This window comes from Catharus ustulatus, chromosome 13 (assembly GCF_009819885.2).
Source record: "Catharus ustulatus isolate bCatUst1 chromosome 13, bCatUst1.pri.v2, whole genome shotgun sequence".
Lineage (NCBI taxonomy): Eukaryota > Metazoa > Chordata > Aves > Passeriformes > Turdidae > Catharus > Catharus ustulatus.
This window is the reverse complement of record NC_046233.1, coordinates 14,016,522-14,031,596: the sequence shown is the minus strand read 5'-3', so window position 1 is coordinate 14,031,596 and position 15,075 is coordinate 14,016,522. Positions and strand designations below refer to the sequence as shown.

The following is a 15,075-nucleotide window of genomic DNA, read 5'->3' as shown; positions in this document are numbered from 1 at the left end:
AGTGAAAACCTGCAATAATAAGAAAGACTTATTAAATTATTGCTACTGTTTGTGCTTTGCTGCAGTGGCAGAATTCAGTGCAAAATAGGAGAAGAAGAACAGAGAATAAAAGGAAATAATCTTCTCTGTTGTCTATTGTTCTGCAGATATGGAAGTCTTTTGTTATTTATAGCTCTTCTTTTTGTGTAATCAGGAGTTTTAACATACAACTCAGTCATATGCACAATAAGCATAAAAGCTGAAGTTCATGTTTATCACAGTTATTATGACTAGTACTTTCTTTGAAGTTAGTGATTTGCAGAGAAATGATTCAGAAATATACTCTATTATACAAGGAATAATAGGATGTTTCTTACTGATGTTCTTGCTGCTGGAGAACAAGGTGTTTGGCCTTGGTCCACACCATTGTATTTTGTCAGATCAGATCTTTCCAAGCAGGCATTTCCATGAAAGATTAGTTTAAAGATGATCTCTCCATTTGGTAAATGATCTCAGCACCATCCGTGCCATCAGGAGAAAGTTTAGAACTTGTAAGTATTTTCTCTGGAGTTCATAATAGCCATTTCACCTGCCCTGTGTTGATTTTGCGGGAAGGAAAATGTATTCACTCTAAATATTAGTTTACATTTGCTAGGAAAACCCTTACAATGTGCAAGGGCTCTCTAGTAAAAGTTGCCACAAGGACTCCACAGGGCCATTGCATTTAAGCACTTCTTTAACAGAATAGGATTTTTCTTTTTTTTACATTACCTTTTATTTAGTAGAACATAAATACTACAGCAGCATAACATTAGGAAGTGCATACTAATACACAAAACTAGCACAAATTACAGAGCTTTCTCATGTCTTTTTGTTCTGTTGCAGCCAATGAACTCTGAGTAATGATAAAGGCCTCAGATTTCTGTGTTGACAGTTTTATTCCATAAAACTGTCCAAAAAAGTAAAAGTAAGCTACCTAAGTCAGCTATATGCTTGTATTCCATATGAGTTACATTTATTGATTATCATTATTATTTTACTCTCTGGTAAATCAGTACTATCTCTCTTATGTACCTGGAGTTACACTAATGTAAACCAGAATACATATTAATTGTGTCAGTTAAAGAAGGAAAAAAAAAAATCTTAGTTTGAGGTGCTTGGATTATACTTCTGTTGACTGAGGGAATATTCTAACATTTTATATTAAAGCCTTAAAACCTCAGAAATTTGAGTTATGATGAGCAACAAATTGTAGGAAAAATAAGTTTAACCTTCCTTGCCTCTTTCACCTTGTCCTTTTTGTGTTGTAATTTAGTTTAAGAAAATGGAGATAGTGAAATCTGATTTTGCAATAATCAGGAGCTTTATGTTCATGAAATTTTTGCCATATACAATAAGATTATGGCATTTATCCATTATTTTAGGTTCTAGTATGTCTAAAACTACCTTAGTGTCTGCAAACAGCTCTAGCTTTGAGACAGGTGAAAGAATTTTGAGACCTTTTCTTGTGAGTTCTTGTTGTGAAGGAGGGAAGGAGAGATAAGGTTTTTTTGACCTGCTGGATAATACAATAAAGAGAGGAGGAGGTGAGGGGTAACTTTGCCTTAGGCTAAAACATTTCCTTGATCCAGATTTCACATGCAGTGGATTAAAAAAAGGAAAACTGCATATTTGAATGTAACTTAGGTCATCTAGAAATGCTCTCAGATTTGTGATCTTCCAGCAAATCAGAGCCTTAGTTATTGGCCATCAGGTCACATGGGCCTTTGGGAAGCTTCAAACTTTCAAGATGTGCAGAGTAATAACAAAATACTCTTTCCAAAATAAAACAGCAAGAGAATTGTAGCTCTTTGGACAGAGTGAGTGAATCTTTATAGAACCTGATGAATTAATCCTGCAGTATGAAGAGCCCATAAAATGCTCCATGGCTGTTTCAACAAAGTGTGTTAAACTAGAATGGTGAGATGCATTAGCTACGTGCTTATTGGAAGGGTTTGAAGACAGAGCTGGTGAGCAGGATGCAGCACTGATGATGCCATTCTGTCATTTATGATGGCAGCACTAACCATGTCTGTAGCACCAACTTCCCCACAAGATGATAGAAAAATTTTATAGAAAAAAAGAATCTATTTTTAGATTAGGAGCTTATCCAAGTAAGAGATTTCACAACATTAAATGATGGAGCGTTTTCTAAGATTTTTTTTTAATTTCTTGTTTTATCATATGGTTAAAAATAATGCTTTCAACAATTAGAGACTTAAACCTGCCTTCTGATCTTGTACATCGCTTAGCTAATAAAATCAGTTGCTTTGCTTAGACATGTGAACCTGAAGCCACATGTTCCTAATTTGGGAACCACCTGCTGGTCACCTTGCTATTAGAGCATAGTATTATAGCATAATGTTAATTTATTTCCAAAACACACCCTGGGCATTTGATTCTCAAATTTTTATGCAAAACCTGGACAAAATTTTTATGGAGATTTGTTCCTGGTTTCTGGGAGTATCCCTTTTCCTGACAAAGCACAACAGAACTTTGAAACATCTACCAGAGCTCAGTGCCTGGGCTTCATGTGGTATTTTTATGCACTGGTTTTGCACATTATTTGTTCCTTCTTTATGCTTCATCTAAACTCTTTCAGATGTGTCTTGAGGTGGACTCATCAGTGTTTTGCCCTTTCAGAGGCAAATTGATAAACAAGAGAAAATATGATTGTCTTTGAAAGGGAATTAAGCTTTTTGAAAGGTTTGAAGCTTCTCATTTAATTGGTGTGCATAAGCTGCCTTTCTGCTGGTTTCTGGTGCCCTTGATCTATTATCATATCTTCTTCTCAACAAATGAAATGATCCTAATATTTTTGTGCAGCTTTTGTTCCTTTGAAATCATCTCCTGTTGTTTATCAGCTCAAATGATCTTGGGAGCGTATGGTGTCTCTCTTGCTCTGCCCTCCAGCTCCTGCTCCATACAGAGCAGTTCCAGGCCATTGCTTACTGACATTGCCTTCAAGGTGTTTTGTGCCAGCCAAATACAAAATCTCTGCAAAATCTCTGCTCATTCAGAAGCGATTAATGGGGGAGAAAAAATACCCAATAAAATACAATAATTATTCTGAATCTATTTGTTAGGCAGCTAAGCAGATTGTTCCCTCTAAAAATATTTTAATTCTAAAAGATAATTGGTTCCAGCACTTAGAGCCTAGTACTGGTTTCAGTCTTTGCATCAAACTTCTAGAATCCAGAAGTTAATTTCAAAATATTTCTGGAAGGACTTGTCTTGAATCAAGCAAGAGAAAAAGTCCCATTAATTACAACCTCCCCTCCTCCAAACTCCATTTTCCTTTGCTTTGATATTCCTATAAACTTTTGCAGCACAGATTCATTTCTTACAAGATCAGTTTAGATCTCTAGTTAGCAAAAGCAGATTTCTTTAAATGTATACACAGTCTTACTGATGAGATTCTCAGGGATGATTTTTTCCCTGTGCTTGATTTTTCTGGTCATGTTCTTGTATGCTGAATTTCAGACATCTGAAATCAATTAGTTATTTTTCTGTTTCCCCCCTGTGTTGTTGCTAAACATTTTCACAGTAGTTTGGCAGGTGCCTTGTTTTGCCCTGATATCAGCTAAAACTTTTTAAATCAATTACAAGTTCATTGATTTCATCGTAAAGGTAAAAAAAATTCAACAACTGCCACGATAAGAAGCTTAAATGAAGATAATGGAGAGCAAAATTAAATACTGTAAGTTGTCCTGTCAGTCCTCTGATGTCAGGGCAGATTTTTTTTAGAGAATACAAATATTTTTATTCTTAACCATGAATCCTTGACCCAAAATTATGTGTGATCTTTATAATGTGTCAGTTTTGTCTCCATACCTGTAAATAGTGTCCCCTGCAAATAAGAAAATGTTTGCTTCTACAGGAAACTGCTTGACATAAGTAACTTCTGTCTGTCTCTTCATGGCACATTTTTTGATCATAGTCCAAAATTCTGGGAACTTGAAATGATGCAATTTGCATATAAAATGTCAGCAAAAGAATCTTTGTTAAATGCAAGATCCACAAAGTGAAACTGTTGGGTATGAATTGTGCTTAATTCCAACTTTCAAATCTAAGTTATAAAAACCTGTTAGGGTAAAAACCCTCACTCCTGTGAGGTTGTGAACTCCACCACAGCAAAGGAGAAATCACCTGGGGATTCTAAGAGCCCTGAAAGGCTCAGATTGTTTGTGACAGTGGGGGAGAGGGAGAGAGAGCAATGGAAAGGAGAATGAGCCTGGGTGCACCTTCCACTGCTTCTGGCTGAGCAGTGCTCTGGACACATCAAATAAATGCTATTACTTTGGGGGAAAAAAAGATGGAGAAAAAACAGAGGTTTGTGATAACTCAACTAAACATGTTGTCATAGTCATTCCCTTCTTAGGCTGTGTTGGACGATGGCAAAACACACTACAGAGCAGCACATCTCTTCTGAAAGTACAATCCCATTTAATACAATCAGAGTAACATGCTAAAAATCACAAACACTATTAGTAAATCTGATTTTTTAGAAGACATTCTGGCTTGCTTTACATATTCATTAGATCAAACACACTTTCATCTGTCTTCAGAAAGGAGTTGTCTTTAGATGTTGGTCTTACATTGATATGTAGAGCAAGTAAAATTTAATACAGTGCAAGATCAAAGCCCCACTAAACTCATTGCAGGATCTTCATTGACTTTGGTAGTTATTGTGTGAGGCTCTTGCTTGGGGTGGCTTTGAGGCCAGTGTCGGTTTTTCTGTGACAGAAGGAGGCTGTGTGACTGGCTCCTAAGAGGATTTATGATCAAGAATTGATTTTTTTGTTTCTAGGAGGACTGTCAAAGAACCTGCTCTTTTTCCAAGTGTGGAAGGGCCTGTGAGATGAATAAATGAATGGGTGTGTGTATATGCACCTATCTTCTGGGGCTGATTCTTTTTGCCTTCCTTCTCTTCCTCCCTTTCCTTTTTTGTAAGAGATAAAAGGACTATACAATAGATACACAAATTTTGATGTAAATTGTACCACTTAGTATCAGTGATCTGTATCTTAAAGCCACTAGTTTAGTTTTTTTGTCTATATTTAGAAAATTATTCTAATCCCATTCATTAATGCTTGTAGAGTTTTTAATTAGGAAGGATATATCTACTACATAGCAGACAAGAGAATAGTTGTATCAGTAATTTCTGTAGGGAAATATAAATCTAGTAAGGTTTATACAGAATATATGTTTGCACATATAAGCAGAATTAACTATTGACAAATATTTCATGCTTAGGAGTATTTAGTTATTGGTGTAACAATGAAAATAGGACTTGCTCCCTTTACACACAAGCATGAGACCAAAATTTTGATCATGGTGTGTGGAATGCTTGTGAAGTGTCTGATTCATTATTTGTTTTTGCTGCTTTGATTTGTGGTCATGTAGCTTATATGTATAATTCTTTGAAAGATATTTATCAATAAAGGTTTGACCAAACTTTGCATTTAAAGTGATGAATTGGGTTAGTGTAAGTATAATTTTACCTGTAAATATTTGGCATTCATTAAAAAGAGAATAGTTGGTTTATACAGATAAAATAATCACAGGCACAGATTAACAGAATATATGTGTATGGCTTTCTTTTCTGTTAACTTCCACATGAAGTTCAGAGAGCAAATGCAGAGAGATATGGCTTTAATAACTGCTTTAAAAGTTGAGAATATTTAGATTCTTTTTTGTGCTGATTCTCATTTTAAAAACAAGATTACTAGACTGCTTGAGGAATTTTTCAGTCATTTGCATTAATAAGCAGTTAATGTATTTTAGAAAAGGTATCAAATCTTCAAAGAGTGAAGCCATTTTATTACAAAGTCCTTAAGTGTATGTAGTTTTTTATTTTGCTATTTCTTAATTCCAATCCAATGCCTTATAGCTCCTGTGTGTTCTCTTTTTCATATTTCACAGGAGCTAAATTCTTTACTTTCTGTCATCTATAGGAATTCTTTTTAAAGAGAGAACTAGAATTGTAGGTTTCATATATGTTTTATGACTCTCTTCTCCATAGCAACATTTAAATTTCCTCTGATGGGTGTACTTTGCATGCAGAGCACAATCTCTCCTTGACTAAAATGCTGTAGTTACTGAAAAATATGTGGTAGCACAGTAAAACAATTATGTGAACAATGAAGGATTTGGTGTTAAATCCCTTGAAAAATCAAGTGCATTTCCTTAGAGATGTTGGCCTGGTAAGCTGCAGGTTAATGTCACTCTTTTAATATTTATAGTGAAATCTTAATGTCAGGAACATCCCAGTAGGAGGCTGAATTTTATTTCTTCCTCCATGTGTGCATATAATTTTCTTTGATGCCTGTAGTACTTAGAAGGGGGGAATAAGTGCATAGATTGCAAAAGAAAAATTATCAAAATCGTAATATTTAAATGCTGTATCTTACAGCAACTGAGTAAGTATATTTTAAAGCAGTAACTTTACATTTTCTGGTCAAAACTGAGAATTGGAATATTCTTTCTATTCTTTCCCAAGTTTTTGCTATTTATGGGAAGAGCTGAGGAAACCTGCTAGCAATGTATGAAATGTTTTGCATTTTCTCCATGTTTGCCACAGCACTTCATGTCTTTCCTGAAAATATATTTTTCAGAAGTAAAATTTCTAAGCCATACATCCCATTTCAAATAGAGTCAGTATGTGGCATGGATGGGGTGAACATGCCCATTAAAAACACCAGGAGTTTAGCAATGCATTTAGGTTAAATTTAGTGCAGCTCTGAAAGTATTTATAGAAATGTCTGTATGATCAAAACCATACCCAGACTTGCTGATTATTTACTGACATGTTTGCAGTTACTTTCTATTAATTTGTATTGTATCTGATTTTGGAACAATCAAGTCAGTGGGGCTGTTTTTTTGTGATTGGTGACTTTTAAAAGCTTGGCAGGAGAAAAGGACTGTGGAAATAAGGTCAGTGAATGTAAAATAACAGTTTTTATTTTTCAAAGTTTTAACATAATTGAGTTGCAACAGTATACATTTTATAACAATAACTGCATGAAATCATTAGAAAAAGAGAAATGGAAAATTAATATCATAGTGATATCTTATTTTTGTTTCATTAGTAGTAGAATCCATGGGTTTAGATATAGTAAAAAACTACTGAGTAAAATTTACTCTTGCAGATTTTTTTGCTATTCTTCAAACAAACATAAGGTTGAATTCTGATCCAACAGAACAGTAAGTCTAGAATTCTAGTGTGTTTTCCTGTAAAACTTTTAGACTTGGTTTCTTGGAAGTCTAGGACATGCAGCTATGTAATCTTTTTAATAAATTGTTGAAACAGCTCTAAAATATTTTAATGTTTTTCTTTTCAATTATTATGAAATCATTTACACAATCAACCTTTAAAAACTTCTTTTGATAAGGGTGAAAGGACGTACACTTTTATGAGGTACTTACCAGAACTACTTATTCCTCCTGCTCTAAAGACAGTATTTCAGATCTCTGGGGTTTTGTTTGGTTCAGTCATATTGGTCTCACAAGTATCTGATCCAAAAACTAGTGCAAAGTCCTTGATGCTGGATCCCTTTGCCTGTCTTGGGGTTTTTACCACGTTAGTAGTGTCTAATTTTTCTTTTTCGATAATACCAAACACATTTCCATGAAGGGCTCAAAACAATACTGGATTATTTGTGAATGTGGAAAGCATGACAGTGTGTGCAACACCAGTATTGAAAAACCCCCTGCAGTTATTTATTCTGTGTTAAATTGTGTGACAGGACCCCAAGTTGACCTGAATTTAGACGTGGAATTCTCAACATGTCTTACTGGCATCAAGCATATTGTGAGCCTCAGGGGGCCGCCAGTTTCTGAGAATAATTTTGTACAATAAGAATAGAATAAAAAAAATGTATTTAGTAAAGGATTTTTTTCCCTCTGGTTAAAAGGAATTTGAAAGCAAATCTCCTTACTCTGTACACAAGAACTTGTGTTCTTGCAATGCTCCATGCTTTAGTCTTCCTCATTAATCTAAGAATATTTTTTAAGTTGCAGCAAAATCTGCATAGTTCCATCAAGATCCCCAAGTCTGCTTTGTTAAATCAGAAAATCAGAAAATTCTCTTAGGTTTCTCCTGGTGCTTACAGCTTGGCAGGCTCCTGTCCCTGCTGTACCTGGCAGCAAAGGTCTGTTCCTGAGCAGCTTTGTGGAGCCAGGTCCAGTTTCATTCAGACAGCTCCTCCTGACCCACAGCTGCATGAACCAGGAGCCAGAAAATGCCCAGGTGTCCTCTCTGCACTTCACCCACAACAATTTTAACAAAACCTGCTTTACCAGATGGCAAACTAGGAGGAAGTAAAACAGGTTTGTGTCATGTATTGTTTAGGGACAAGCACCTGAGGGAGGAAGAGACAATAATGGAAAATAAATAGCAACAGGAGGTACTTTGGTGTGGCTGGAGATGAATAAAAGCACCAAAGGGCACAGTTCACCAGGGGTGTAGGCAGAACAGAAATACCTGCAGTGCTGGAGGGCCAGGGAAAGATCACAGAGTTTGCTGCAAAGCTGTCTCTTGGCAGGGTAGGAAGCAAACCACACCAGTCAGAGGCACCTGCTGGCTTTTACAGACAGGCAGCTCTTACACTGCTCAATAAATGCTCAGACCAGAGGACTATCACTGTTCTTGTTAGGAAAATTATTTGTTTCCTATGGCCTCCCAAATGGGTAATGTCAGACAAAACTCCACAGTTTGTTTCAAAGGAATTTGTAGCAAATATTAAACTGAACTGCTGACATATAGGACCTTGTAGCAGCCAAGTCTCAAATAAGCAGCAAGATGGAAATCTATGGGGTGGGAACATAGACATTATGATGATGATGATGATGATTATTATTATTATTGTTATTATTACTGTTACTATTATTGTTGGTTTTTTTATTGAGGAAAGATCTTGAACCTGGATTTTTAAGCTTAGGTGAAATGTGTCGAGAATTCCAGCCCCAGATAAACCATGATGCTCTCATCTGCTGAGTTTATTTTTTTTAATCAGGGTTGTGACTACCATTCAGAGAATGGAAATACTCTTGATTTTGTAAAAGGCTATAAATTGGATTGACTAAGTGAATTCAGCAGCAGATAATAAAGATTTCTAGTTTGTAAATGCTTATTAATGTGCTCATGAAAATAGTCTGAGTGAAAGCCATAGGGGTCACTTTGTCTTCTAAAGTGTGAAGCATCTACTTTGTGTGGTAGTTATTAACAGGAAATCTTCACTTCAATCTATCTGACTGTAACTCCTTGGCAAAATTTGCCCAAATTACAGGTACCTGACTGTATTTGGCAAATTAAAAAAAAAAAAAAAATAAATCATATTGCAACTTTCTCCTTTTTGAATGTAAAAAGAAAAAGTTTCCACTTCTCAAAGTAATTAACCAAGTCAAAGACTAACAAGTAGTTAAATTTTCAGAAAGGCTTTAAACTGCTCTAACCTGTTATACAGGATTTAGGTTATGTATTTACAATTCACAGAGATCTGCAATTTCTGCAGCAACCCTTTTAAAATGTTCAATATAGTAATTAATTTTTAATAAAATTATTTTTTTGAAAAACATATAGGTCATACTTTAATGTGATCATGGAATTTTGATACTGGATAATTGCAGTTTTAGGATGAAAGAATTTTATTTGTAGCAATTCTTTCTACCGTGAATTTTGTTACATTTTCTGTTGTGAAAATGGAGAAATTGTGGCTGCTTGCTCCCAGTATTTCTGAATTAGAGATCATGTGACAGCTCTCTTTCATGACATATACCATGTGGATATTAGCTTTTAACAGAGGACTATGTTCAAGTTTGGTGATTATTTCTCTATTTGTTTTTATTCAGAGGAAGGGCAAAAGGTCAGTCAGGAGCTCACTAGAGATCTTGAAGGTCTTTTTGCACTTGGCATCGATTCACCTGCCTGTTTCTATGATGCCTTTAAAGAAAAAAAATGAGTTGGACAAACAATTTTCTGAGGAGGTGGACTTAGCCAAAGGCTAAAGTGTGAGGAGAAGAATTCAGAAAAAGGGAAAACTGTATTGTGCCTGTAACAGTTTGGTTTTCTGACTCCCTCTGCTACAATGGGTTTTCGTTTTTCTGAAGTGAAAACAGAACCCATCTTTCAACTCTTGATAAATAAGGTCTGTTGTGTGTGATGGAGTCTGCTGCCTGCTCTCAGTGCCTTTATACGTGAGTTGTTGCTTACAGTAAATACTGTGCACACAACCAGGTATGGCCACTCTTGTCTGAGAACATCTGTGTGGTACAAATATGCATATATGCATAAACCATGCATTTGGTTTGCATATATGCACATATAATCATACTTGTGTTTACAGCACAGAAATGTATTGTTCTATGCACATATTATTGTATATTATGCATGTATTGTAATCTGTTTGCATAGGCAGTTACTAACTTTTTAGTCCCATTTTGTTTCCTCTGTCATGAAGGATACAACCTTCTATTTCAGTATGATAATCCCCTCTTAATATCAGTTTCATTTAAAACGAAAACTGTCTTTATGTTGAATTATATTTGTGTTCAGGAAGATGGAACTACTTCACAGTTCAGGTGTGATACCATACCTGATGAGAACACAATCCCTTTCTTGGTGTGGTTGTATTTAACAAATTTCATGGTGCTTTTGAGATAGCTTGTAGAGAAGCTGTCAAATCATAAAGTCAGTTAATAAGCCCTCAATAAATTGAATCAATTGGCAATGTAAATCTAGTTCCTCTAGTTTGTTTCCCTTATACTTTACTTTATGTTATGGTTATGCTTTTATTAATACAGCAGCTAAAGTAGCTGTTCAAATTAATTTAATGTATAATTGCTTGTTCTGTTTTGTTGTTTTCCAGCTCCCTCAGGCACAAAAGGTAAAACATTTTAATCAAATCCTAGTCATTCCAAGTAGTCACCAGTGCTTCATGTTTCCATGGTGGTGTGAGTGTGGTACAGGTGGTGATCAGTGAAACACTTCCCTGTCATGGGGCTGGGAGCTGGGCCCCAGGAAGGTGCCTGGCTTTGAGCCCAGCTGAGGTACCTGCTGAGAGCAGCTCTTCAGACACAGGAGCTATTTTAACATGCCAGGCATCCAGTAGCCTACAACTTGGAAACAACAGGGAGGCATTTTATCAATTTGAAATAAAAGTAGGGATTAAAAAAAAAACAAACAACCCAGTCTATTACTCCATGTGAAACATTGGATCTGTTGTAGAGACTGCAGAACCCATGGCACAGCTGGTACCCTTCACTGCTCCCCACTGTATCTACCAGCACACCCCTGAACACATTCAGCAGTTGACTTCTCTAACAGGTTGCATACTTTTCATACAGTGTGCTCTTGCCTTTAAACCACTTCTGCATCGATAGGGGGTTACCAGAGTCAGCACTGCTCTCAGGACAGCACAGTCACCGTGGCAGAGTTTAGAATTGCTTGACGCCTCTTACATTGCCCAGATGTATTTCACAAATACAATCAGAGCTTCCAGAAACTAGAAAACCAGCTGGTGGTTTTTTTCTTGCTAGAAAACTTCTCTTTTGGTAAAAAAAGAATTAAAATTATAAAAAGGAATAGAATATGCTGGGCAATTGTAACACCCACTTGTCCAAACCATTCTTACTGTTCTTGGTAAAGCACCTTCAGTAAGAAATGTCACAGCAATTAGTCAGTTTGACATCACTGTTATTAACAGTCATGGATGATGATAAAAGTTCAGTTTTTAATGAAAACTATAAGTGAAGTGATCTTTCACTTAATAGCTTTTGAAGAATGGTGAGGGCACCCACAGAACTTAGGACTTCATTAATGTATCTCTGCCTCTTTGTGTTTAAAAAGCAAGAAATGGAGGATGAGAGACTTTATTTTTATGCTACTACATGTATTTGAAATTTCCTTGCTCAGGGAGCTCATAAAATTATATTTCAAACCTGTAGGTAATATGCTATTTTATGACACATGACTATGTCTGTAGTTTGTTCATGCTTTTGCAGTTGCAGAATATGGTACCAAAAGATGTTGGGTTTGTGTTTTTTGTTTTTGTTGTGTTGGTTTTTTTTCCTTTTTTCTTGAAATAAAAGGTTTCAAGAAATATTTTGTGTACAGCTTTCTGGAAAAGTAGAAGGACCAAAAGAGTGGCTAGACTAGCTAGCTTTGGCTTTTTCATTTTCACCTGCTTGTCTAAAGGTTTGCACCAAATGCTTCTCTTAACAGTTTGCAGAAAGAGAGAGTCAGACTGTGATATGCTGGTACATAAAGTAGAACCAGGCTGTTTGTCAGCTTGTGCCATGTGATGCTGTGTTACCTGTTCTGATGGCCACAATTCTGAGCTATTAAATAATATTCTGGTACAAATTACTCAAGTTTGTAGTTAGCAAACATAAATGGTCAAAATTCCCCATTTTCAGAGTTTTTACCTCTAGATCAAACAAATGCAGAACTAAAGCCACATAGTTTTATATTCACTAATGGGTGACTACAGTGTAGTTGACTGTGTATTACTTCTGTGCAGAGAAAGAGGACAGGGGCTGGGAAGGAAGGAATGGGATGGGGAGGAGGGACAGGTACAAGTAATCCTCCAGGGCTTTTGATAAATTCAGGCAAGAAATATGCCTTTTAATAAGCATGGCCTGGCAGCTTATGCACAAACCAAGAAAATGTCTCTTGCTCTCTGCAAGGTGAAGGGAAGCAGCACAGCGCTGGTGCATGCCTTTATGAATGACTTAGTCACTGCTTTGCCATATGGTGTCTGAACTTGTACTGTATTTTTGTTGGAATCTATGTATCATCTTGCAAATGTTTTCTCTATAAACATTTCAAACAGTCATGTCTCTCTAAACATGTTCACTTTAATCTTTGAGGGATCTGAAAGAAAAATGTGGCATTTCAAGTTTACCTTTACTATTTCAGATCTATTATAAATAGTTCACCATCTTGATGAAATGTGTTTTCTCTTATATGTGAGACACTTTGGCTTCAGACTTTTCAGTATTTAGTCAGTGTTCTATGGTGATTAGATATTGATTTTGAAGACCTGTAGGTTTTCAACTGTCTACAGCAATTAAATAACAATTAAACCTGTTGCTCTTATGCTATCTGCTCTTAGTCAATAGCAAATTCAGAATTGGAGAGCAGGTGAAATGAATAATGATGAATTTAAGGTGAATATATCTGTTGCACCATATTTGTCTTGAAAAGATCTTTGTGATATATCCTATACTTAAAATAGAAAATGCCACAAAAACATATAAAACCACCCACCCAACCAGCCAAAAACACACCAACCAAAAACTCACCAGAGTTTTGGGCAATAGAGACCTCGATTTAGTATGGTTAAGTTACTTTCAGAACAAAATATGTATAGGATGAGTTAATGTATCTAAAAGGAAGAACTGCTACCAGAGAAATGAAACAAATTTTTATATATTTTACTTGTCCTCTGTGTTACTTTAATGCATGTTTTTAGATAGCTATCCCACAGGGCTGTGAAAATAGCAGTAAGATAAAATAATAACTCGAATTTACCACTTTTCAAATTTGTTCATTTTGATTTCCAAAATGACCTTTATCTTTGAAACAGTTATGTTAAACAGCTTTTTGTATGCACTGAAGAGCAAAAGCCATTTTTCCTTAATAGTTCAAAAAGGTGTTTTGTTTCCTAGTAGGAAAGCTTTGCTTGCTTTCTTGAGGAGCAAACACAGCAGGATTCAAAAGCTTTTGCCCTACTCCTGCTGTGATGTTTTGTTCTACTTAGCTTGAATGAAAAGGTAGAAGTGAATAAATTAGGCACACAAATCAGAAGCAGAGGGTTGTGTTTAGGAGCATTTAAGATTTTTTTTTAGTGATTCTCTCGTGAATGGAACCATATTTCCTCCATATAGAAATGTTTTAATGCTATTTATTACCCAAAAGTTCCTGAGAGGTTTCTTCTCTCTTTCTGTGTTATCCTTAGCTTCTGGAAGTAGCGCTGTGCCCTCCTCATATCTTGATGCTATCATCTTTCAGCCTTTTGGGAGGATCATTTATCATTCCCTGCATCGTTTACCTTACACTTTGAAGAGCTGAATTAACTGTCACTGGGAATAGAAAATAGAAGATTCGGAAAGCTGTGGTTTCATTGAAGTGCATGAATAATGATTTTAGCACTTTTGTGAAATTGTAACATTTAAGTGGAATCTAATGGAGTACAAAATAATCATAAACTAAACAAATTTAGCATTCCTTTGGATCTGTTTCCTCCTCATGGGATGCTATTGCCTTTGTTTTGTAATTTATATTTGGTTTCTGTTCAGAAAACCACTAAAATTTTCACTTTCATGTTAATTGCAATCTAGTTTCCAAATTTCTCTCTCACATTCCTCAACAAGCAAACTGATTTTTAATAACATTTTTGAATCAGCAATTTACAAACTCCAAGTAACTATTTTACTATTTCTTTAACCTAAGACACTCACACAGATTCCAATATTGTCCCAGACCATAACTTGAGTCTATGCCAAAATAATAGCTATTCTTTGTTCTTTTAGTCCATATAAAACAAATTCCAATTCTCTGAGGCTTCCAGCCTGCCTCATAACTCTGATCAGCACATAAAGACACAGAAGACAACACATTGTGAAGCAAATCTACACAGAGCAGGCAAAGGAAGAAGTGTGGGTGGATTGGGTAGTTGTGTCAGAAATTCTGGACAGACCACTGTAGCTCTTCTTGACTATACACTCCCAAGGAAGATACTTCAGAGATGTTTCTCAAATTTCTCTTTCTGTAATGGGAACACTTCAGAAAATGTTTGTATTCTTTCCTGTACTTGTGTGTCAGGTTTAATTCTGGAGCCTGCCTAACTCTTTGCCCTGAGAGGTGGATGCTAGTGCTGGGTGTGAGGCTAAACTCTAAGAGGATAATTTTTATTTGTTTTTCGGGAAGATCAGGTTGGGGTTGTTCCAAGGGGGGTAACTGTGTGCAGCAAGGAATTGAAGGGAAAACTGTTCTAGTTAAATGTATTTCTAAAGGAATTTTTTCCTCCAGTTATAAAACTACTATCACTTGGC

At 35.8% G+C, this 15,075-nt stretch overlaps 1 protein-coding gene across 3 annotated transcripts in view; it reads left to right on the top strand.

The window, feature by feature from the left end:
• CACNA2D3 (calcium voltage-gated channel auxiliary subunit alpha2delta 3) overlaps window positions 1-15,075 on the top strand; it is a 396,474-nt gene that overhangs the window by 269,227 nt on the left and 112,172 nt on the right. For 2 of the 3 annotated variants that reach the window (XR_004419272.2, XM_033071435.2), the window contains exon 14: window positions 10,887-10,904. The exons of the other annotated variant lie outside the window; for it this stretch is intronic. Coding sequence is in view for 1 of the 2 variants with exons in the window: in XM_033071435.2 (XP_032927326.1) it covers window positions 10,887-10,904 (18 nt within the window). In the remaining variant the exon portion in view is untranslated. The remainder of the gene's footprint in view (window positions 1-10,886; window positions 10,905-15,075) is intronic. 3 annotated transcript variants of the gene reach the window in all.